General features: G+C 38.1%; 1 protein-coding gene across 4 annotated transcripts in view; it reads left to right on the top strand.

The window, feature by feature from the left end:
• Window positions 1–17,290, top strand: part of FYB1 (FYN binding protein 1) — a 46,211-nt gene extending 28,921 nt beyond the window's left edge. For 3 of the 4 annotated variants that reach the window (XM_050986615.1, XM_018920616.3, XM_009095876.4), the window contains exons 9-19: window positions 1,406–1,550; window positions 5,220–5,248; window positions 6,427–6,496; window positions 7,020–7,160; window positions 7,826–7,857; window positions 8,888–8,954; window positions 10,251–10,356; window positions 10,653–10,815; window positions 13,911–13,944; window positions 15,060–15,091; window positions 15,207–17,290. In XM_050986615.1, the coding sequence (XP_050842572.1) occupies window positions 1,406–1,550; window positions 5,220–5,248; window positions 6,427–6,496; window positions 7,020–7,160; window positions 7,826–7,857; window positions 8,888–8,954; window positions 10,251–10,356; window positions 10,653–10,815; window positions 13,911–13,944; window positions 15,060–15,091; window positions 15,207–15,247 (860 nt within the window). In that variant the 3' untranslated portion in view covers window positions 15,248–17,290. The remainder of the gene's footprint in view (window positions 1–1,405; window positions 1,551–5,219; window positions 5,249–6,426; window positions 6,497–7,019; window positions 7,161–7,825; window positions 7,858–8,887; window positions 8,955–10,250; window positions 10,357–10,652; window positions 10,816–13,910; window positions 13,945–15,059; window positions 15,092–15,206) is intronic. The other variant, XM_030237186.2, reaches the window with a different exon arrangement.
• Window positions 17,291–25,333: the final 8,043 nt, after the last annotated feature.

Genomic DNA, 25,333 nt, shown 5'->3' on the forward strand with positions numbered 1-25,333 from the left:
TGCAAATGAATTTTTTACACCAATGCTTCCGCCTTCCATATTCACAGGCCAGGTCTGTGAAGACCAAACAAAAGAAGAAAATCAGTTCTTATCATTTAAGTAAGAGGAAAGATCAAAGTCTTCCTCTTTGAGAGGAAACACGCTAAAAACTGCTTTCACTCAGAAGAAGAAGAGTGGGGAATTTTCCATTTTCAAAAAAAATGCATGAGCATTTTTCACCTTGGAGAAATCCATTTGTGCACTCCTGCACAGGCACTTTACCTGTCAAAAATTACCCTCAGGAGAGACAGAGTTCCTCATCTCAGGTCAACTGCTCTGGTCAATGCAGCTACATACAATATGTTTGCCAGCCTGAAGAAAAATCAATGCACATGATCCTCCTAATGACCTGTCAGGAACTTTATGTCATGGACTGCCCTAAAATATGCCACAAGACTGCAATGGCATTACAAATGGATGTGGGGGTTTAGATAAGTCCTTGCCTTTTGCCCTGGCCTCTGGCAGCAGGCAGTAGCTTTATTGTGTGGCCAGCACCCCAAAACCCACTCTCATTTGTGAGTTCCTTAACAGTGGCTGATTTGGTCTATTATAGAAATAAAGCTAACAGACATGAGACTGAAACCAAACTAATACTACACAGGAATAAGGACAAAAAGAGACTCCTAGCAGGTAGATACAGTGCGAGGTTAAAGGTACCTTTAATTAATGTTACAGCTAGTGAAGAAATAATATAACTTAGGATTCAATGTATCTTACCATCCAGTTGTTGGTGTGACACACATGGAGATCCTTTCCTTCAATCCAATCCCCAGGGAAGTAACCATGTGTCCAAACTCTGGGGAGAGGTCTCTCACACTTTCAGGGCGCAGGTGTAGAAGCTTCTACCTCTGTGCTAACTCATGTGTCTTTATAGTTTGTAAAACAGGGTGTCTTAGTCAAGAATATTTCTTTTATCTCTTCGCACATCAAACATTCAAAGATGTTGATTCTTAGCTGAGGCCTGAGCCCTTTTCATGCCAGATGCCCCATCCTGAGCCTTTCAGGCCAGGTTACCTCTTTATGCACCAATTCTCTGTGGTGGGGGAGCGGGTAGACGTCCTGCCACAAGTGGTCCCAAAGCCAGCTGATAAAAGGAGTCTGCCCCATGATTCCTGCGCAGAAAATTCTTCTGCTGTAGCTGAGAAGCAAATAGGTGAACTAAACATCAGCTGAGGAGAGCTTAACAGGGGAATCTGAGAGAGATCTGGTATTTGTATTTGTGTTGATAGATGAGGCTGCTTGGAATAAGACTTTTCTTTGAAAGTTTTCAAAAATTGTATCAGACAATTCAGTCACAGATTCTGAACCTCTTGTTAAAATCATGCCTTTATCATGACCCTTAAACTGCATGGTTTCATTTCTTTAGATGGATATATTAAAACAACCATGGTGGAGATTGACTATCATTCTTTAAAAAGAAAGCAAAACCTGTCCACCAGAGCTGCTGTGAAACATACAGAGAGTGACCAAGAAACATATGATGATGTTGGAGAGCAGGACACTGCTAGCAGGTATGTATAAGGAATGCATAAAAAGAAACAAGTGATTCACCTGAGTCATCCTAGACAGGGGAAGTTTTCCAACAACAAATCCAGCTTGTATCTTGTCATAAAACAGCCATTTATATAAGAAATGTGTAACTATTATATGCAGCTATTCAGACTGAGTAGTTCATATGTTGTCAGAGGAGTTTAAATGAATTCTGGAATCTAGCATCTGTAAGCACTCATACTTAGGAGGAGCCATACTGTTGGAAGAGGACCTACTTCATCAAAATCCGAAGGAGAAAAAAGTGCTAGCCATACAGGATTACAAATCATCTGTCTTCCTCTTCTCTTCTCCCTCTCCCTCTCTTTCCTTGCTCTGTCTTTTGGAGTCACACGCTCCCTTTTCTAAGATGCAAGACTAGAAGACTAAAAGCAGTGGAAGCACTCACTGCACCAGGGATCTCCTGATCACCCTCATTGCCCTCATGAGCCTTGGCATGAGTCTTTAACTCTTTCTACCTCTTTCGTTTTGATGAGAAGGGACTTCTAAAATCCTGTCTAGGTAACCCTTCAGAAGAGAGTGCAGCTTATGAATTTAACCCTGAAAACAAGGCCTCTCAAATTCCATGAGATGGGTATAAGCTATGCTTTTTTTTACTACATTGGAAGCATCTTCTCTATGGCACAGTCTCCATGCATTTTCGGTGCAGTGCTACATTGCAGATTCTCTACTACAATGCGTCATCTTTTTCATGTCAAATAGACCTGCAGCTAGAGAATTACATGTGCTGCAGCAGATGAGACTTGCTGGCGGGGAAATAACCTCTCACAATGAGTCTTGTTGCAAGACTCGGCTATCACATAGTGTCATGGTTAGAGCCTGGCACAATGCCAGTGCCCCCATGAGAATACCTCTTTTCCTGGTATCTACTGTTAGATGTGATCAGAGACAGAGCAGAGCAGGCTCCAGCTTAAGATTGAAAGAAAAAAATCTTTATTAACCTAAAACTACAAAGAAAACCACACAGAACACAGGATGAAAACCTTCCAAATTTCCTCCTCCTCCCCCCACCAAATTTCCTAATTCCGTTACCACCCTTTAGATCACCCACTCTCAGTCCATCACCACCCTCTAGATAATCAATTCTCAATTCCTCGAGAAGAGAGAAGTCCCTCTTGCACCACAGACTTCACCCAGGAAACAGTCGAAACTTCTCGTGTTTCCGTGTCACATGTGGCACCGCCCGGAGAACATTTGCCATCGTGACCTCTTCCTTCCATGTCCAGTGCTCTCACCACTGCACATGGATCAGAGCTGCTTCTAGGGTTTTTCCCTTCAAGGATGCTTTGTCCAGTTCCAAAAAGAGCACAGACCCTCTCCTTTTGGGACACCTGTCCCCCCCAAATTTCACCCCCTGGGGCTGAGGGGTCTCTTGAACAGAGATCGTCTTCCTCTTCCTCTTCTTCGAAGTCGGAGGGCACCACCACCACCCTCCTCACCCGTCGTCTCTGTTCACACACCTCCACATCACTGCACTCTCCTGGCTCTGAGCCATTGCCTCCCTCTAGAATGCAGTCTCTGTGTCACAGGACCACAAGGGTTCTGTCATGGCTATTTAAGAAAAGTCCAGCCAAAGGCCACTCCATCATCTCCTCCCACCTAGGATTCTTCTCAGCTTCTCTCAATGTCATTCACTTGCCTGTTTCCTGCTATCCCACTCTATCTCATCAACTTCAGGAGGAATCAGCATTTGCAAGGTTTCCATCAATCCCAAAAAGGGTTAAAAGTCCCAGGCTCTGCCAATCTGGTTCATGAACTCCCAGGGCTGGCTGCCCTGCTGGGCACCCCCCCATTCTCCTTCACGCCAGCCACGCTATCAGAGGCACGGGCTGCTCTCTCTCTCTCTCCCTCCGGGTGGGAGGGAAAATGGGGGATGGCTGCCCGAAGCCTCGCAGTGCTCCTCCACCCTTCGGCCCAGGCCTGGCTTACCTCCCTCCAGCCGCATGGCTCCCCTCCCCTCACCCAGCTCAGAGCCAGGCAGGGGAGGGTCTGTTCTCTTCCAGGACCAGAACCCAAAAGAGAATTTCCCCTGGGAGTTCACAGCTTTTAACCCCCTGTGTTCTCAGAGGCGTATCCACGCCCTCAGTGGACAAACCAGGTGCCAGTATTAAAATCTGAACACCGATTGGCATGACCACACCATCCCAAAAAAAAAACCTCATTTCCTCTCAAACCACGACATATAGCTTGGCATGACTGTGGTAATTATGTTGCTAGACTTCATAGGAAATTTTGCTGCTTACATGTGACTCGACAAACCATTCTCCATTAAATGTCCTGATGTGCAGAAACAGAGCCTGGGATTCAGATAAGAGATCTGCATATGGGTGTGAAGGACTTCAATATGTAGGCCAACCATCTTGAAGCACTCAGCCATAGCACCTGCTTTTACTGCTTCCCATGAGGCTCCTTAGCTTAGAGGCCTGCCTGGAATAAAAGGACTGCAGCTGGCTGGCTGATAGAACATCCCTGTGAGCTTCAACAGCAGCACGTGAAAAAGTCTGCCTTCAGGCTGGCATTTTTCATACAACCAGTATAGCTTTGTGTGTGATGTTTTTCCAGGTTGCTCAGTATCAGTTTTCCTCCCAGCACATTGGTCTCATAGCATCGTGACCTGGCCACGAGAGCCACATTAGTTGTTCTAGGTTTCAGGTAATCTCAGCATTAGTTACCTCATTGCAGAGGTATCCTTGGCCAATCCTTTTCAGTAGGGCAAGCATTACAATTAGTCCCCTCAATGCAAGGAATTTAGAAAATGCATTGCATTCAAAAGCAAACAATTGCACTGTTTGCTTATTAAAATAACAGTGTATTCCAAGGAACTTCAAAGGATTAATGATTGGCTTAGATTCATTAAATCCTTTAAGCTGTATTTGGACATTTTTTTCTTCTCTAATGACTAATAGCACTCTGGTCAGTTCATGAGCATGAAGTGTTGGAAGGTCTGACATATATCAATATGTTTTTAAACCACTGGAAGAATGCCATTCCAGAAAAAAATCTCTTAACCAAATAGTATTATCTCATTATCAGTAGTATTGCTAATATTCCAAAATTAATAAATTACTAGGGGTGTTGTATTTCAGTATTTCTTGGCACAAGAGTTTAACAAGTACCTTGTTTTGTTGTATAATTTTAGGTAAGGCTTTGACCTGGAAATAATCTCAGCTACTATGAACTTCTCAGGCTGTTTTCAACTACTGTTAGAATGTTAGGCTAATATGGACTCCTTCCATATTGTTAGAAACATACACTTATACCCAGTGAAAGCTAGTTGAGCAATAAATTAACTTGTTTACCATTTCATTTCAAGATGATCACCTCATAAGGAATGAATCTGAAGGGTCTGGATCTACTCTGTAGTACTTAGTCAGATTATATTTTTATTCCCATCAAGTCTGACTATATGATCTCCTGAGATCCCCTCCAACACAAATTATCCTATGATCCAAAGGCATATTTCTTACTTTAATTTTAAAATATCAACAGAAATATAAAATACATTCTAAATATTTTTACCAAGGCCAAAAGCTTTAGAATTAATGATTGAAGAAGTGATGGGTGATCATGGAGTTTTCTTTTTGTGAAGGATGATTGCTTTCCTCTAAAATGTCTTTTGTTTACTTTTCCAGTCAAAGTGGTGACCAAGGTGGAGATGGAAGTAAGTTCTACTTATGTGTTTGGAGGGAGTTTTTTCAGTGTATTCTCACATAATTACCACATATCCTCACATTCTGACTTCTGCTGCTTCCACAAAATAAAGAATTATCCATAAGCAAGTTAAATGTCAGCTAACAGGCAACAAACAAGGAAGGGTAGTGGCCAACTAAACTTCCCTGCCACCTATGGGAACTTGAGTGAGACAGAATGTTTGTCTCCAGATACTGTGAATCACCAGCAATTCAGATGATCAAACTTTAACTTTTTACTTGTGTGTGAAGGCAAATCATCCCAAAAAACAGAACAGATGTAACTGTAGAAATATTGACATGAGCAAGAGGTTTTGTACAGGAGAAATCCAGTTCTGAAATTGCCAGCACTCCCATAAATTAAAGCTTCATTTTGCTGACAGAGTTAAGGGGAACTTAAAATTGCAGCAGCGCACTGGAGGCCAACTGCAGCAGCTTCATGCTGTCAAGCTGACACATTCAAACCCAGTTTTCCCTTTGTTAGCATATATATTTATGTAGCGTTCTCTGTTAATCACAAGAGCACAGCTCATCTTCTCAGCTTCAAGTTTAGATACTGATCATGGCAGAAGCATCCCCTGGCAGTACTGAATGGAGCTTCTGCCAGCCAAGTACAGATTTCAGTGCCTCCTCTGACCAGCGCCTAGAACTGGACATGCAAATCAAGCTAACCCTGCACTGAAGGAGGTGGGGCACAAATGTCAAAACTGAGACCAAAATGGAGAGCATACATTGCTCTTGTCTCTGACTTCTTTGGATGAAAACAAGATGTCAGCTGCTGAGAGTGTTAGTCTGACATGTTCGATCATTACTTGAGTCACACATGAAAACTTAGAAGTCATCATAAGGTCTGGGCCAAAATCAGCCATTTAGAATTTCATTGACTACAGTGCAGAAGCATTTGTTTTCAGTATCCATGCTCTTATGATTGACAGTGCCACATTTAAATGCTGTGGATGGCATTCTAAATTTGAATAAGTCTAAATTTCTGTTTTAATAAAGGGTCTGGGCTGGTTTACAGAAAGATTCAATTTGCAAGGATATTGCATAAACTGCACACACATCTGATACAGTAAAGAAGCCTATAATGAATACCTTATTCAGCAACATGAAATATAATTGCATTAACTCACTATTTGATCTGTTAAAGACATGTTCCCACCTCCTCCTTCTGATCAAGACATTTATGATGGAATTGATGATGAAGATGCTATAGCTAGGTATGTCTTTATATATTTTAAATAATTTTCTTCTTTGACAGAATGTTTTCAGTTTTTAGTGGTTTTGAATCAAACATAACAATTAGCAGGTATTAGGATGATCAGCAAGTTGGTATACATCAAAATGGATATGTTAAGCTAGAGAAAAGGGTTCTTCAGTGTTTTGAAGAAGTTTTGTTCTGTAATTTTGATATGTCAGCAAGAGCAGTTTGCAATCACGAAAATCTCCCAATTTCCAACTAGACAGAATAGGTCTGAAATCAAAATAACAGACTAAAATTCTAGGTTGCTGAGTAACAACAAGAAAACAGTAAGCCACTAGATTAATATCTATATTACAAATATATCTCAGTAGCTACAAGAAGCCTAACATAAATATTTCCAGTTTAGCATGTTAGCATTTGGGTAACTGACTTCACTTCAGGAATTAATGATAATTATGTGCATCAATGGAGAATATTACTGGGCCTTTTGAGAAGAACATTACATTTTACATTGTGATAATCACATGCATACTCCAAAGGTCTGTATCACAGGATGAAGATAAGAATGGTATCTGGCCCTGGGGAATCTTGAAGAGACTAAAGGTCAAAGATGGCAAAAAGAAAAGTGTACGAGAAAAAACAGCCAAAGTCAATGAGGCAGAAGAAAATGAAAATTTGTTGTAAGAGTCTGCCAGGAAATCAAAGTGCACATTAACTAATTCTAATAAAGCATTGATCACATGCTACTAACATGTCCTCACAGCATCCTAATGAATCATGCATCAAATTGCAGCTCAGCATGATGCTTTACTGCCAAAACATTGAGCTTTCTTTTCACCTGCATAACTATTCTCTTAACAAGCTGTATTTGTTGCAAAAGTCTGGTAATCGAAATATGCCAAATTCTTTTTTTTGTGAAAAGCACCAGAATAATCTATCATCTTTGTGCCACTGCTTATGTTAATTTGCTGCAAACTCAGTTAAAATTTGGTTTTCTCACAAGTACAATGTAGCTGAGATGAACTTGTCACTCTAGGCCCAATTATCAAATTTTTAGGAATAATATGCCAAACAGAAAAATGCAAAGATTGTCTTCTATCCATCTTACCTAGAGAATAAATCAGCAGGTGGTGTTTCTGCCACATTCTTGTCATTTGGTTCTGAACCAGTTTACTTTAATTCAGTGATGAAAATATATTTAGTCCCTAAGTATTGCTGGTGTTAGTGGCACTTCAAAATGTCTGGAGATTACTTTAAGCCCTTGTGTTGCAAGTTTTTTAAATTATTTAGGTTATTAAAAAGGCTATTAATGTGATATAGATAATGATATTTTTTTTTCCCCCAGCACGTCTTCTTCAACAAAGCAGTCTGGAAAAGGTAATTAGTAGCCTATTGTTCAGTCTCCATATTGATTCCTGATTCTTTTTCTGTATACATTGCTCTGTATCGTGCTAGTCACAAAAATACATCCTAGGAAGGAAACAGGACTTCCTATTGCTTACCTAGTTCTAGTAAACAAATTTCAAATATTGTAGCTGATCCAGCTGCAGACAAGGAGATACATATACATTGCAAACTCCCTGGAAAACAATTTAAGGTATCTAATGTGATTTTTCTACCTGAGATTTGCACTAGTCCATTTTATTTGGCATAAAATAGGAACAGATACACCTGGAAATAAGCACTCAATGAAAGACCTCAAAATTTCAGAGAAATTATTTGTTCCATTTTTATCACTTGCAGTACCTCTGTAAAGAACATAAAGCATCAGCTCAGTTCTGGAATAAAAAGGAAGTTCTTCAAATTTTTGAGTCTGCTTCCAGAACTGAGTTCTAAACCTTCTATATCCTGCTGTTTCTAGACATTGGCTTGATGAGTCAAACAATTTCTTTCCCTCTACAAACATGCTGAACATGATTGAAAAAGTATTCTTGGGCTAAGAATTCTCTTCACTGCTTTGGCATTGCAAAATGGCCGAAAAGCTAACATACCCATGATTCATATCCACTTCTAAGCAATGCTGCATTGACCAGGATGCTGTAAAAGTTATTGAATGAGCATTAAAATCAAATTCAGAAAATATACTTTAGTGCAATACAGTGGGAATTTGATTAATTAAAATGAAAATTAAAGGCTATATCATGTGCCAAAACTTGTTTTAGTTTCAGAAGATTAGAATTTCAGTGAATATCTGTTATTAAGAAGAAAGAATCTTAATTTGAAAAGGTTGGGTAGTGTTGCAGAGGTTGTGCAAAACAGAACCCGGAGTTACCATAGACAGTAAATGGCTACAGTACTTGCCATAATTTCTTATCAATCAATTGTGTTGCTACATAGTAACACAATGTATTCACTTCTCATTTTTTGACATAATAATGTTCCATTCTTTTGAACACTATTGTTTCAGATTATGGAGACAATGTTTATGATGACGTAGATTCTTCAGACTTCCCAGCTCCACCACCTGAGTCCAGGCAAGTGAAAATATTACTTCCCTGATTAGAAATCTAATACACAGAGAGACATTTTTAAAGTATATACCACAGGCAGATTGCTACTACTATCTGCTTCATTTGGTGTTGTCAGGTTTTGTAGTTCTCATAAACCTACTGCTGATAATGGCACTTAAATGCTCTTTCTTCCATTACAGATTGAAATAATAGTTAGACTATAGAATAAGTAAGTATGTTTTGCATGTCAGCATATTCAGTCCCTGGTGGAAAAGAGATAGAAAATGATGCATGGGCTAAAAGAACTTAATTATAGGTCGTAGTTCTTTTCCATCAAAATTTGGGGACTGTTAGGATAGATACTTTATCTCAACTGGTGCAGTATTTTAAGAGAAAAGGACCCAGTGCCCATGTTTAAACTATGAAACGTATTTGGAGATGTAAGTTCAGCTTGAAAAACTTTTATCCTGAACTAGAAAATTATGGTCATCTCTGGAGCACAGTGTTATGGGCACAGATGCATCTGTAAGGATGACTGTGACATGTCACATCTTGTTGTCGCTTACTCCACTCAGGTTGAGTGACAGTGCACTATAATAATATGGTCTGGAGATATAATAAGAGAGGGATCTCTTTGGATTGTGTATCCAAAGGAAAATATGTGGTCCTTCTAAGCTAAATCTAAATCTAGGGTAGTTCACATATGTACATTCATCATCAGTGAAACTGTCATCCTGCCGAGATCAAAGGATCAAAAAGTAGAGTCAGACTTTACATTCCCAGGTGCATCATCAGAAAGGGCAGTTAGGGCATGAAACCCTTCCACAGTCTTTGGCAAAAGTCAGTGCTATCAGGGATGTGCACAAAACAACAGAACTTGAAATAAATCATGTAATGCAGATTCCCTGGTGTAGCAAAATCTGCAGGCACACAGGGCTAGCACACACAAGGATAAGATGTTCCAGCTGCCTCCACAGTGTGACATGTCATTCAGTGTACTGCCCAAAGTGGCACAGTCTTCACAAAAACTGCTCCTTACTGAGAGATTCTAAAGTGTCTTAGTAGATGGATACTTAAAATTCATTTTTGATATTCACTTATGTGATAGCTATAAAAATACAGAGAGAAGTAAGAAAGCCCCAACTTTTTTACTTCTTTTGAAGTGAAGTCTGTATTTTATTCTCAATATTAGTTTTTCAGAGCAACAAAAAGTTATAAAGACACATGAAAGCAAATGCATTTTCATCAAAATTATCAGAAAGCATGCCAATGCTTCTGATGTGTTCCTAATTTTGTTTTATCTGTAACCTCTTGGTTTAGTTCATCAAAATCAGGAAGCCTTGAAAAACCTAAGTCAGACGAAAAAGATGCACAAAAGCTCAAGAAGATGGAAAAAGAAGAGAAAGAGTTCAGAAGAAAGTTCAAAGTAAGTTTTGTTCAAAGTGCTTTTTTCACATAAAATATAAAAACAAAGTATCTGTATAGTGTCTTCTAATTTGTTGCCCATAACTTGCTTTTGAAAGGGAAAGTATTACTACATGTATAAATAGTGATCTGAGCATCTTTAAATCTAAATGGCAAGTATGGGCACATTACACATATTGTAGCATATAAAAATATTTGTTAATTTCAAAAAAAAATTTAGTAATAAATGTGAATATTAATGGAAAAACACTAATGGTTTTTAACCATGTTTTGGGGATGTTTTTTCCTCCTTTTCAGTTTGATGGTGAAATAAAAGTTCTTTACTCTACAACCACAGTCCAGGATTTATCACAGAAAAGATGGCACTATAAAGACTTGCAAATTAAACCAGGGGAATCTCTTGACATTATTGAAAGTACAGATGATACCAAGGTCCTCTGCAGGAATGAAGAAGGAAAATGTAAGTTTTGTTTAAAAACTGTCGTACGTATCAAATTGCCAGAGAATGGTTGAGTAGGATGTGTAAAACCTCTCTTCCCTGGTTTACCAAGGCTGACCGAGGTTTACCTTGCCTGGTGGTTGATAAGAGGCAGATTGTTGTTATTTTATAACTGTGTTTTAATACTGGCTTGCCTCAAAAAAATCCAAACCACTTCCAATGGACAAGATATACTAAGTATTAGAAAAAAAGGACCATTTATTTTTGTAAAGTTTTTCTGTGCAGCTAGGATCAGCAGATGTTTTTCTTGCTTCTGTCTTTCACTCTATGCCAAAAGGAGTGTAGCTATGATAGCCCACTGAGTCTAGTAAAAGTAAAGTCCTTGCTGCACCTCTGGATAGCACTAGCCCACTGATTGCAGCCAAGAGAAAAATCAATAACAATATTCTTACTTTGGAAGAGATGCAGTTTAATCTTTTCAACAGGCTGGGGGAAACATTGCTTTGGAGTCTTCCCCTCAGCTCCCAGCTAATCCAAGTCATATGTCCTTGCTGGCATGTCTGCTTGTTCAGGGAGCTGCACGAGGGCTTTCAGTGTTTCTTTGAAATCCTTGGCCAGGGTTTGCACTGGCAGAAATTTTTGAATTTTTGGAGAAGTCCAAAACCATCTCCTGATGGTTTCAATGTCTTAATGAGCTTACAACACTTTCCAAATCTCCTAGTGAAAATTCACTTTGTTCTGGAACAGCCTACTTTCAAAGTAGCAGCATTCTCATGCTCACCTGTCCTTTTGACCTCTGACCTATGTAGAAGACAGTGCAATGCTATAAACCTCCAAAGAGGATTCGTCCACCTTCCTTTTATTTTTTCCCTCCTGTACTCAACTCTTACAGTCTGGAGTACAGCCTTCTTCCTGGCAGGCCTGCAGGGAGAGGAAGAATTTCTTGCATAACAACACATATGTTTTTCAAAATATGGATTGCACTGGTAGAGCCACTTCCCAAAAAAAACAGCTTTCAAAGCCACATTTTTTGAATCAAGCTAATAACAAAGTAGAAAGTAGTTCATGTTGGCTGTTTTCCTCTCATAGTCTTCAAAGCCTTTCAAATAATGACAGGAGCTACTGCTTTGCTATGCATAAAAGAGCAAAACAAATAAAAATATCCTCCCTGAAAACCTCTGAATAGATCCCAGTCAATTTACACATTAGTTAGCAAACTTTGAATCCTACTTTAGTTAAATGCATGACAGTTTTGTTTATTTGCTCTAGTTGTTCTTGTTCCTCAGATCTTAAAGCTATGATTTTACTTTCTGAAGGCCAGGTAGACTGAAAATCCACCACCAAAGATGGTTTTGTTATTTTCTTGCACATGAATTCTTTGATTTAATCATTAACTTATGAAGCACTTCCATAGTTTCAAGCCAACAATTAAACAAAACCACAATTTATTTCAATGTGTTCTCACCTTTTTAAGCAAGGGCTGATGATCTTAGGAACATATTCTGCTATGGCTTATTTTAAATGTTATGAAATTATTTGAAATGTCAGAAATGAAACAAGGAACTGATTTTCATCTACATCTCAAATTCCTTCTTGGTCTGAACTCACACATTTTGAAATACACAAAGATTTTGTAGATTTGTAGATTTTGCCTAATCAGTAGGACATAAATGGACTTCAGTGGCTCAAAGTTTAATTTTTGACCTCTCTGAGCTTCCTTTACATTGTCAGTGAGCAGCTGGCACAATGTGTTATAGCTTTCAGTGCTTGCTATGTAATCAACATGAAGTGTGCCAACCTGCTGGCTTGTTCCTTATTTGGAAGCACCATAAAAAAATAATTAATTATTTGGAAACTGAAACTTTGGATATGTTACTTTAGATTAGTAAATATGAAAGAGTGTGAGAACAGCAGGGCTTGTATCTCCCACACATTTGAGGGCTAGTAATCAAAGAACCTAGATAATGCTTTGCAAGGGCAGAAGCACTGTCACATGCACATGACTTCCAAGAAGACTGTGTTTGTGGGCCATGACTATGAGCAAAGAAACTTTGCTTTCATGTATTTCACTTGAGAAAATTATATGAACAAGCAGAGAAGCTTAGATTAGCCAAATGATTTTGAATTATTTCCTGGAGACTTCAAGAGCCATGGAAAATATTGGACTGCCCTATAAAGAATTTTGAAAAGTCTGTTAAAAAAAAAAAAAAAAAAAGAAAGAAGCAATTTCTATGTCTTTATTCCAGAAAATAAAAACTGGGGAAGGACAACTGAGCTAAGATATCCTGAATAGAATTGCTAATGATTAAAAGAAGGAAATTTGCATAGTAATTTTAAATACAATACAAGATCACATTTATTCTTTAGAACTCTCCTAATTTCATACCAGCTTACTAGTGTTTACCTACAAACATGTAATTACTGTTATAGCTCTCTCTTTTTTTGTATTCATTATACCAATTGAAAATTATTTCAGTAGATATCTTTTACCAAAGACAGGAAGTAATTTTTTTAAAGAAATTGTATACATTAAAAAAGAGTATGTGTAATTTTATCTGATTTCTTTAGTAATGCACTAGACTAATAGAATAGTATTCAGTAGCTTTTCTAAGGTATTTTCATTATTATATCCATTATTGGTCTCATTAATGTTACAGTTTAAATTTTAAACAGTTACATGTAATGATATTTCACTGGAGTACACATCCTGAAATACATTTTTTTCTTGTATGAAACTCTAAATATTTCTTTTACTTAATATTACTGCAAATATTATTATGTTGTTATTACTACACTACATTTTTGTGCTATAGTTTTTGTTAATAACTGTTGTTTCACATCCCTCTCATGCAGTCCAGAAACTGAAATATGAGATGAAAACTTAATCTTGCATAACCTCTATTACTATTTAAGTAGGCAAATAAGAATAAGCAAAATACTGCACATAGCAAAATCTTCATCAGCTAGGTGCCCGCACTGTAAATTGTTTTCCATATATAATGTATTTCTGTCTGAAGTATATAAAAGAGAAAAACCACATTTCATTAGTACTAGCAACTGAGGTAATAATGAGTATTTAGATTTGACTTAAATACATCTATATTTCACTTTTACAGATGGCTATGTTCTGAGAAGCAATTTAGTTCATAAGTAAGTATAAAGTTATCATTTTGAAAATTTTGTTTTAACACTTTTTTTGTTCTAAATTGGTCTAGTAAAAAAAGTGAAATATAATTATTTTAGTCTGTCATTCTAAACTTGAAAGTTGAGTTATTTTTAAGGAGTTAGGGTTTGTCAAACATTAATCACATACATCCATGCTGAAAATCTGCCAGAGCTTCATTCCTCATCGCTTAACCATAAACTCTGGTTAAACCATGCAAAATCACATAAATTAAGCATTATTGGTACTAGACTCTATTACTGAACAGCAAGTTAACGGGGTTAGGTGTATTGATGTCTTTTTCAAATGTTTAACTAAAATGGACCAAATTTTCTTTAGGTTTTTTTGTCTTCAGTCTTAGTGCGATTGAGATTTGGCTCAGTGCTGCTCCAAGTAATTGCATGGAGCTCAGTATTTTGGTTCTAATCCAAAACTCTTGTCAGACAAAGCCTCTCCATTTCCTTCAAGAGGCTTTTCATATTAAACCCTTAAATATCAAATCAGATGTCATTTTTAGAATTGTCACATTTAGAATTTAGAGGTATTTAACACTCACACATATATTTGAATTATATGTATAAACAGTTTTACTGTCTTCCACGGGCCTGTCCATTTATCTAAGTCACATATTTGAAAATTCCTATTCATGGAGCATGTATTTTTAATACACATTATCTAAATTCATTACCTAAAAAGTAGCACCTCCAAAACTATTATGTAATTTCTGAGTGAAGAAACAAAAATAATTTAAAGGGCATAGTGATTGGGTTGTTTAGTTCAATTTTTCTGTTAACCATTTTTTAAAAATAATTAAATATTTAATTTCTTTATGGAAATAACTCTATGAGAACATCTATGTAAAAAGGTAATAAATAAAACAAATTTTTAATGTTAGAAAGAAATGTATCAAAGTCTGCTCTTTCCTGAAAATATTTTGACCTGACCATCTTGCTCAACACTGTTCTGTTACCACAAAGGTTGTATTTTCCTAATTAGCAAGTTAATTATTATAGATTGCCTGCACCATACTGCTACTGTATTTTTTAATACATTTCTGATGTCTCAACTTTTAAATATACTATTTGTCTTTTTTAACTTACAGTGATGGAGACATTTATGACGATATTGGTGATGGTATGTTGAATATTTGGGACAATGCTTCATTTCTATTCAATTACAATAAATAACTTTATCTTTGTTTTGAAGTACTACACAATATTAATAGTTTTGCATTTTATTTCCATTTCAGATTGCATCTATGATAATGACGCTGATGCTGCATGCTATTGAAATAACAACTTCATTGAAGATCAAACTCTAGTTTGGAATCCCACTTGTGAAAGCAATAAGAGTCACAACTGCTGATTGCAAGTTAATTGGTGTCTCTTTTAAATGGTGTCTCTTTTAAAATTAACATTTTTTGGGATTTCAGCTTTTGTCCTCCAATGCTTATTATTCCCATTTATCTGAGCATTTAAAATTGAGGGAATATAAGCAAAAGTTAGGGTTATAATTTTTCACTTCCTTTCCACATGTCTTACAGCCCATGTAGAAACACATTCTTAGTTATCTATTCCCAGAGGCCAGTTCACATCTGTGAAAGGTCTAGAGGACAATAGTCCCTGGCAACAGGTTTTACTCTGGCTTTCACCTATTAAGCACCAAAGACAGCCACTCTGAGTAGAACAGTATTCTGAAAAAAAAAAAAAAAAAAAAAGGTGATAACATCCTGTTATGAGTGGGCCTCAGAAAAGACAATACACCACTGACCTGCCATTCCACCTCCAATAGTGTTAGCTACACTGACATATGCAGTCATGTTCCATTATTTCAAAAGTATATTTTTCCATGTTGTACTAATTATAGAATATAATTCTCCAAGATTTATCTGAAGTCTACTTTAGAGTATAGTGGTCTACTTTATGCTGTAGTATTGCTCAAAATATACTCAGAACATTTAGGTTAAGATTTAATTTCTGTTTATTTTGAAGATAAGTTGTCACTATAGTAATATAGATATTATAAGCTCCAAACTGATGATAAACTGTCTTCTAGACTAAATATATAAGTATATTTATCACTCTATTTTGAGAATGCCCTTTTTTTCAAAGTATTGTAGTTTGCTACTAGATTTGTCTAAGGAAGCGTACAGAACTCAAGTATTTCCCTGCTTATCCATTGTAGAATAACATTTATTCCGAAAGTTCCTTTTTGATGCTGTTGTCTGAATAACCAAGTTGCAAATAGAAGCAAAGTGAACAGATAACTCATAATGATAAATATCACTTTACCCTTATGTATCAGAAGTCACTGGAAATCAAAAGACATCTACAGTAAGCTCCCAATAAAGAGAGTGTGTGCAAAAATTGGAACATCTATTGCTTTTGTTGTAGTGTAAAATAATCAAAAACCTGTAATGACCAATGTGTCTGGATCAGTGGAAGCAGCTCCTTTTGATGAACGAGTCCTATACAATGCAGAAGGGAAGTCAGGTACATACACATTGTGCAACATGGCCATTTTAGTTTATAAACATAAAAAATGTTGGCTCTGTTAAGTCAGTGACTTTTGGTCTCACCTTCAGTGAAGATGACATTCCATTTTCTGAAAGTGTCTTTTATTGCTGCTTCAAAATACAATAAATCTCAAAGGAGGCATAATGCAGTGGGGATATCAAACATAAAATTAAGAGATAGTGGCTATAAGCTATTTAGTACTGTATGTAAAATCACTGATAGTATACTGAAAAGTTATATGCAACCTTTCTCTTTCTCTTTTCTATTTCTCATATCTATTTGCTATTCAACCAGCATCCAGGCATCAAATGACAATTGTATCTGTAAACATCAGCTGCAGCACCCAAATAGAAAACATGACCATGCATATTAAGTGCAATGAATATGTGTGACTATTTGACTGTCACTGCTAATGGATTATTTATTTTTTTAGTGGCACTCAAGAGGCTGTCTGCATTAAATTAATGATATGCCAGAGAACTGAGTGGGCATGCAGGTACCTATACAACTGCATAGCTCTTCCATGTTCTTAGTGGTAATGTGTGCAGACACTGCGATTTTATATCAATAAGACTGACTAAATTGGTCATATGATACATTAAATAATGAAAAGAAATAAATATATTTATAGCTAAAACTCTATTCATTGCATGTTCAGATTAATTATAATGTGATTGCTGCAGGGTGTCAAAATGAACTTTTAAAGTATTACTCATTGAAAAACTACTGGCCTTGTATCTTAACTTTTAGCAATGATGTTTTGTATTTCTTCTGAATAAAAGTACTTCTTCTGAATAAACATTTGCTTAACAAGAAATGTGGGTACACTGTCTTCTGTCAAAATAGAGCAACAGTAGCTGAACAGTAACTTATCACTGAGCAGCTAACAGAGTGAAAATCAACTTTATTATTGTTGCAAAGGCTGCACAAATGCAACGTGGCATTTGTTAGTAATTGCTACCCAGAAAGTGAAATGTAAGCAGAAAATCTTCCAGACAGGAAAATCTATACTTAGGCAGTTTATATTCTAAGGGATTTTCACCTGTAATTTATTCTATTATCTTTTAAAAGACATAAAGAAAGAAAAGGAAAGCTCTTCACTTGATATTTTTCCACTTCCAAATTCAATCTATAATCCTGCAGTATTTAGCTGTGCCTGCTAAAACAGTCAGCAGTGAAAACATCAAAATATTGACCTAAAAATTAGGTTTCAGCATGAACATCCTAGTTAGGGTAAACAGAACTGGTTTCCATCTGTGTTGTACCTCTGTGCTGTCCCAGTAAACAGGCTAAGCAAAACCAAAACTGGGAGGGCAAAAAAGACTTCTCTAATTCGGTAGCTTTATAACATTTCTCTGCTTTTACCACAGGCTCTGGACTGAAGGAATGCAGCTGATCTCCTGCACATTCCTGTGTAAGAGGTTTATACTCTCAATCCACATAATTGCAGATCCCCTGGCTACTCCTCCAACAGTCATAACAAAATTTCTTCTATGCGTGATCCCTTTGCATAAGTATTCTCAACTGGAAAGATCAGTACTTTAGTAAGAGCATGGAAATTCAGGGGGGGAATGTAGATTCTCTGTGTGAATTATAACACCCCTGACCACTACATTACTATGCAGCAGACACCTTTGTAAGAGCATGTGTGCATAGGAATGTATGCGTCTGTTATGTGTGAGAATACGTCATGCATCTATTGAGGCAAATTCTGGCAAAACTAATGGACTCATTAAAGGGCACCTTTATGATTTCTGTACAGCAGCCCCAGACCACCCTGCACAGAAAAGCTTTTGCATATAGTGAAAAGAACTGAAGTGCTAGGAGAGTCAATAGATGTGCTTGTATTTGCACAGCCTCTGTTCTGGCTCCTCGTGTGGATGAGTGTTAACTGTGTGCACAGTCTGTACTTACATGATGGCTCAGTATTTTTTCCACAGGATCCCCGCCTCATTTAGTGCATGGGCCAGATGAGAACTAATAGAAAGGGCAGTTGTTCAGCCCTGCTCATTCAGTTTCTAGCCACTCCTTCATTTAGTGCAAATCTTCCCAAGCTTAAGCTACACCCAGAATTATTAGTTTCTCATGGCATTCATCACAATGATATCTCACATTCCCTTGAATGGGAATGGATTTATCTTGTGAGAGAGGAAAACATTTTTCCCCATTTCAATGTATGAAGGGAAGGCACAAACAGAGAACAATTTGTGGCACATATCCATTAATCCTGGATATAAAACCAAACCACTGAAACTAAATTAAATTTTTTATACTTTTCTAGATTAGTACTCCCACTATTTTATCTTCCTGTTCTTTGCCTCTGCTTATGGTTAAATAGAAAGATAAGAGAGACATCATCTTGTGTTTAAAAGTATTAGCATGCAAAATTTATACTGTAAATAGACTACAGAATTACAGACTCTCCAAGTGCTTCTTGAATTCTGGCACCTGGCGCTTCTCAGACTTACCAGTTCCCTGGGGAGCCTCTTCCAGTGCTCAACCAACCTCTGTATGAAGAACCTTCTCCTAACATTTAAATCTCCCCTGACTCATCTTTAGGCCATTCTGTCAGGTTCTGTCACTGGTCACCACAGAGAAGAGATCAGTGCCTGCCCCTTTGCTTCCATTCATGAGGAAGCTGTAACTGCAGTGAGGTCTCCTCTCACTCTCCTCTTGTCCTGGCTGAACAGACCAAGTGGCTTTAGCAACTTCTCATACGGCTTCCCCTCCAGACACCTCACCACCCTCGTTGCCCTCCTTGGACACTCTCTAACGGCTTCATGTCTTTCTTACACTGTGGCATCCAAAACTGCCCCAGCACTCGAGGTGAGGCTGCCCCAGTGCAGAGCAGAGCAGGACAATCCCCTCCCTTGCCCGGCTGTTGATGCTGTGCCTGATGCCCCCAGGACAGGGTTGGCCCTCCTGGCTGCCAGGGCACTGTTGGCTCATGTTCAACTCACCACTGACCAGGACACCTTTCTGCAGTGCTGCTTTCCAGCACCTCATTCCCTGTTTGTCCATACATTCAGGGTTGCTCCATCTCAAGTACAGAATCCTCTCTGCTTTAGAGGGAGTCAACAGCTCCTCCCATTTTTGTATCATCTGCAGACTTCCTTAGTATCCATTCAGCCCTGTGTCCAAGTCATTTCTGAAGATGTTGAAGAGCACAGGGCTGAGGATGGAGCCCTGTGGAACCCCACTAGGGACAGGTCACCGCCTCACTAGTGGCATGTCTGATCTCACCCGTCACTGTAACCTGATGTCACCCCAGTCACTGTAACCCTTTGTGCCCCACCCATGAGCCATCTGCTCACACATCCCAGGATGTGTTTATCCAGCAGCGGGCAGGACATTTTGTCCAAAAGGCTCCAGTAAGAATACCAAAAGCTTTGCTGAAATTGAAACAGATTATATCAACTAGCTTCTCTTGATCAGCAAGGTGGGTTACCTTGTCACAAAAGAAAATCAGACTTGAACTATGTTTACAGTAATAAAAAGGTCAGTAAATAGGGAATAGTAATTAAAATTTAATGTAAATAATAGGTGAGGCTATATTGAGAAACTCAATAAAAAGTGACGATGAACAGTAGAACTTAGTGGTGCACATTATTACACTTCATATCATTTGCTATCTTGCAGCTCCCATATTGACAGGCAGTTTGTTGGTATGGTTTGGAGTAAAGTCTATGGCTCTCGCCAGAATTAAACCTTTATGTGTATATGGTCTGGTATAGCCTGGTCCCAAGGCTGAGACATCTAAACTGGTTCTGAAAGAGCCAAATTATCTATAAGAAGCAATTCACACAGGATAACAGCACAACCCTACAAAACCTTCACCTTGACTGCTTAGCCTAGCTAAGAAATAAGTCTGTTGTGCAGATGAAGGGTCATCTTAAGCAATTTCCAGAACCCCAGCCGCTTGGGAACACTTTCAGTACCACTCTGATTAGCCATGCTACTGCAGAACACCCCCTAACTCATGTTCTCACCTTGTGCTGAGCAGCACTGTGGTAGTCTCCAATCCCCTGGGTGCAGCAAAATACAGTGATCTCACAGTTTTCTTTCTCTGTTCTCATTCTAGATAGATGACTCCTGAACATACATAGAATTTGGTAAATCATTTTTATTTGCTTCCTTTGAAAGCAGTTTGAGAGAAAAGATTAAGATGTTAATAAATGTATAAAGTTTATTTCTTGGAGGCTTTTTATATTGTGGGCCTTGCTACAAAGAATATGGGACACTGTGTATCTTTTCTCAATACACAGACACGTAAATATTTCTTGAATTTAAAATACTCACTACTAGGCAGAAAGAAAGTATGCAAAATGTCAACACAAACATGAATGAAATGCTAATTAGATGGATACCAAGGGTTTTAAGAAATATTACACGATTTGCATTACTTCTGCAATAGCACAAAATCCTACTGCTCAGAAATCATGAGACAAACAAAGAAAGGAAAATTTAGCACTGGCTTTTTTCCCTGCTTTTTTAAACTTTTTTTCCTTTGGCCTGATTCCTGATTTTCAAGTTCATAACAGAAAAAGCTGCCTGATCCTTCATTTACGTGTGGGTATGCTTCAGGTAGAAAATGTACAGAAAACACAGACACACGATACAAGGCTCTCGTCCATTTTTGCTGCTGACAGAAGGGACACACTGCCAAGCTCCCTTTCCTTCTTCTGCATCTCAGCTTCTTCCATGTTCTCCTGCCTTGGACAATGTTGTTACACACCTTCCAGCTCACCCAGGTAAGCCCAGTTTCTTCTTCTGTATTGATCCAAAGAAAATCTATATTTGGTTTTCATTACCTCCTTTCAATGCCTGACATGTTCTCTGTACTTTTTTTTACTCAATTACTTCCTGTTCCCCATAATTATTCCTCTTTTTCTCTTTTCCTTGACTGTCTGACCATGGCATTCTGTTCTTTGCTTTTCTGCTTCCTTGTTCCTTTCTCTTTTCATCCTTCTAAACTGTTCTCCTACTGCTGCTTTCCTGCCCCTGGCACTTTCATTTTTATTCCATTTTTAAAAGCTGCTCTGTTTAAATGCCGTTTTTTTTTTTTTTTTTTTTTTTGGTCCAAGATTTTTAATTCTGTGGGTGACACCAGCAGAGGTTTAATGACTCAACAGGCACTGAGGAGACTTATAATTCTTGTATTTTGAGGTCTAGGCTGTTTCTACCACAGCATTTAAAATCAGATCAAACATAACTTCCTCTGCCCCCAATATTTGTGGGAGTTTTCTTTAGTACTCAAGTTGGGATGCGATATACACAACTAAATCTTACAACTGGCAGTTTAAACTTTTAAAAAACTTTTTTCCCATCCCTTTTTTCTTCTTCTGTATTCATATTAAGCTACTTGCTACTGGCCCTGTAAGAGACTGAAGCATACTCCCTGGCTGCTTAGAATCTCCAATATCCAAATATTTCAGTACGGATATCAAGATGTATATCAGCATTGTTGTTGAAATGTTAGCCAGTGCCCAAAGAAAATATTAACGGGCTTCTTCATTTTTTAAGAAAAGACTATGAGTTACAAAAATAGTTTCTGCTGCCACATGGATTTTGTATCACTAGATTATAAATTATCCTTACATTGAGTTTTGGCACTATTACTGGAGTTTATTTGGACAGAAACAGCAGCTGTGTTTTGTAAAAGTTTTTCCTCAGGTGTAATTATTATGCCAGCCATACACAAACTAAACACCTGCTGCTTTTCACAGCTTCAATAGGATTATACAGTGTGGAATGCTGGGAAAAATCTCGCATGAACGGGTGCCTGAGTATAAGGCTGTACTAATTAACAATCTAGTTAGCAACCTGCCCAGTTAATCAGGAAGACTTGTTGCAGCACTTGACCTTCTGTTATTTTGCCACTGATTGTTACTGCTTTACTTATACTGCTCTTGCTTAATTATCTGCCATGCACTGTATGTTCATTTTTAAAATTTCTTCCATTATAGGGTACTGAAGAAATATTAACACTACAAACAACTGCAATCAGTTCTGATTTATATTAATACCTTTTATTTCTTTCTTTATTTAAGGGTACTATCTTTGTGAATTAACTTAGATTACGATGGTTTCCAAAATCAGAGCAATTTCAGAAAAAAAAGAAAGAAATTTCCTGAGCTAAAAAATTTGTTAGATATTGGGGAGTTGTTTATAGCAAACCACATTACTTTTGCCAACTATATTACTGATACTTCAAATAGTGCATACAGAACTCATTTTTCATAGCTAAATATGTAGAAATACACCTAGTTAATTGTATTTGAAAGGGCTAGCATAGGAATATATTAGGAATATAGCATGTAAGCCAGAAGAGCACTCACATCCCAAAAGGCAAGCCCAGTAGTTGCAACTGCAAATTGCCTATTTTTCTCCAAGCTGTTTGGTGAACATGAGACCAAAATGGTCAAATCAAAACCATCAAACATATGGATCAAAAGTTCAGCAAAAAAAATATTCAGCAACCATTTAAATGCAGTACTTACCACTAAGGTCTTCCTTGTTTGACTTACACTCTGTACTGTGCCAGTCTGTGCAGTTTGGCAACCCACACCTTGCCTGTAACCAGATGCAGCCCACAGCTGCATCCATACTACATCCATATATAATTTAAAACTCTGTCAGGGAACATCCTTGGGCACTGGACCTTGACGGCCTTTGCTGCCACATTGCCTGAATCAAACAGTTTTAGCTCAAGACCAGTGCAAGGTTGTCCAAAGAACTCCCAGCTCATCTTTTCAGGATATCCACGTCACTACTTCCCTCGCCAGGTGACCCCATGAGCCAGATGGATTCCCAAGGGAGCAGATGCATGTAAAATGCAATATCACTGCTTTCACATTGCAATTCTGTTTCAAGACCTCTGCCCTTCCCAATATCCCAGATTCTGCTAAGTTTTCAACCCAGCTCTGGCCACACTGAATTTTTCTCAGATCCTATGGTAGGACTCGCAGCAAAAAGACTCTGCTCCCAGGAGTCAAATTAATTTATATGCAGGAGGAAGGACCCTTCCTATTTCTACTTGTTGCTGGGGACATAGAACCAAATCTCAAGAACAGCACATTAAAGGACTTTGATTTAGGTAGATTAAGCTGCAGCTAAAGGGGTCACCTTTTTCCCCTTGTTTCCTTCCTCACATCCTCTGAAGAGGGTGCCTTTTCAATCTTGCAGCACAATCCTCTCTCAAGCAGGTCCTTCTGTTGCACAACAAGCACACAAGCCAGAGCTGCAGCTGCATCCTCCCACAGACTGCTCTGTATCTGGTTGGAGATGTGACATTCACTGTCACACTTGTACCACTTTATGCCAACTGTGAAATACAGGGAGAATTTCAGTGCATGGCTGCCCAAGGGTGAGGCATTGTGCAGGTTTGCTTTAGGACCTGTGTTTTGCTTCAGAATGACCACTGGTTGTTCAGAGCTGCCAATAATTTAATTTGATACTATACATTTGTCCAGCTGCTAAAAAAGTGCTGATGAGCTGGATTTGATTTGACTTAAACAGTGGAACTTCTAAACCAAAACTCTACCAGGACCCATTCTTAGACAGAATTGTTTAGGTTGGAAAAGACATCTAAGATCATTGAGTCCAACTGTTAACCCAGCACTGCCAAGTCCACCACTACAGCAGGTCCCTAAACAGCACATCTATTCAGCTCTTAAATACCTCCAGGAAGGGTGATTCCCTGGGCAGCCTGTTCCAGTGCTGTACCAACTTTCCAGTGAAGACATCTTTCCTATTATCCAGTCTAAACTCCCCTGCTGAAACTTGAGGCCATTTCCTCTTGTCCTATTGCTTGGGAGAAAAGACTGACCCCCACCTTGCTGGATACAACCCCTGTCAGGCACCTGTAGAGAGTGATAAGGTCTCTCCCAAGCCTCCTTTCTCCAGGATAACATCCCCAGCTCCCTCAGCTGCTCCCCAGAGGACTCCAGACCCTTCCCTAGCTCCATTGCCCTTCTCTGGACTCACTCAAGTACCTCAGTGTCTTTCTTGACCTGATTCTGAGCTGCTGCTCAGACAGACATTTTTACAGCCTGAGATATTTTTCTATTACATTAAAAAATCAGGTCAAATTATTTTTGTAATATTATATAGACAAACCAATATCAGATAAACTTCTGAGCGACTTCATTCAGTGATAGTTTCTTTATACTTTTCTTTTTGTACCTCCATTGACAGTGTCCCTTAGCTGCAGAGAACAGAGATCACGTTTTATCATGTTCTATGCAGTTTGATGGGCTTCATGTCAAGAATAAGACTAAACAAACAGAGTGATTACAAAAACTCTTGCTAACAGTATAGAAACAGCAAAGAAGGGATGATTGTTTTAACCTTTTGATCCCTTTCACTAGACTTTCTTCTCCTCCTGTTTGTCCAATTGTCATTCAGTATTAATAATTTATTTATAGCCAATTTTATGAGATTGCAAATTAAGGAAGAGTATTGCAAGTACATTTGCCTAAGATAAAAAGCTGTGCAGTTACAAATCACTGTAGCTCAGTTGAATTCAGTAAGTTAACTTCTTGTCTGCATAGTTTGATTCAAGTTTATGTTTTTTATTCTACATTTATATGATGGACAGGCTGCAGCTGGTGTCAATGGCCCATCCAAACTCATTTCCACGGAGTTTAAATGATTCCAGATAGTTAAGGCTCTGCCACTAGCTTTCTTTATTTGACCCCAAACAAGTGAAAAGCTTTCCTTTTTGATCTTAATTTTAGATTTTAATTATATAGCTCACATATCTTCTACAGTATATGGCATATCACTGTTCAGTGTGTAAAAAGGCTGCCCCACATGTGAGGGGGTAAAAGCAACAATTTTGTGACTGGAAAAGGAAAGA

Source organism: Serinus canaria, chromosome Z, assembly GCF_022539315.1.
Source record: "Serinus canaria isolate serCan28SL12 chromosome Z, serCan2020, whole genome shotgun sequence".
In the NCBI taxonomy this organism is placed as follows: domain Eukaryota; kingdom Metazoa; phylum Chordata; class Aves; order Passeriformes; family Fringillidae; genus Serinus; species Serinus canaria.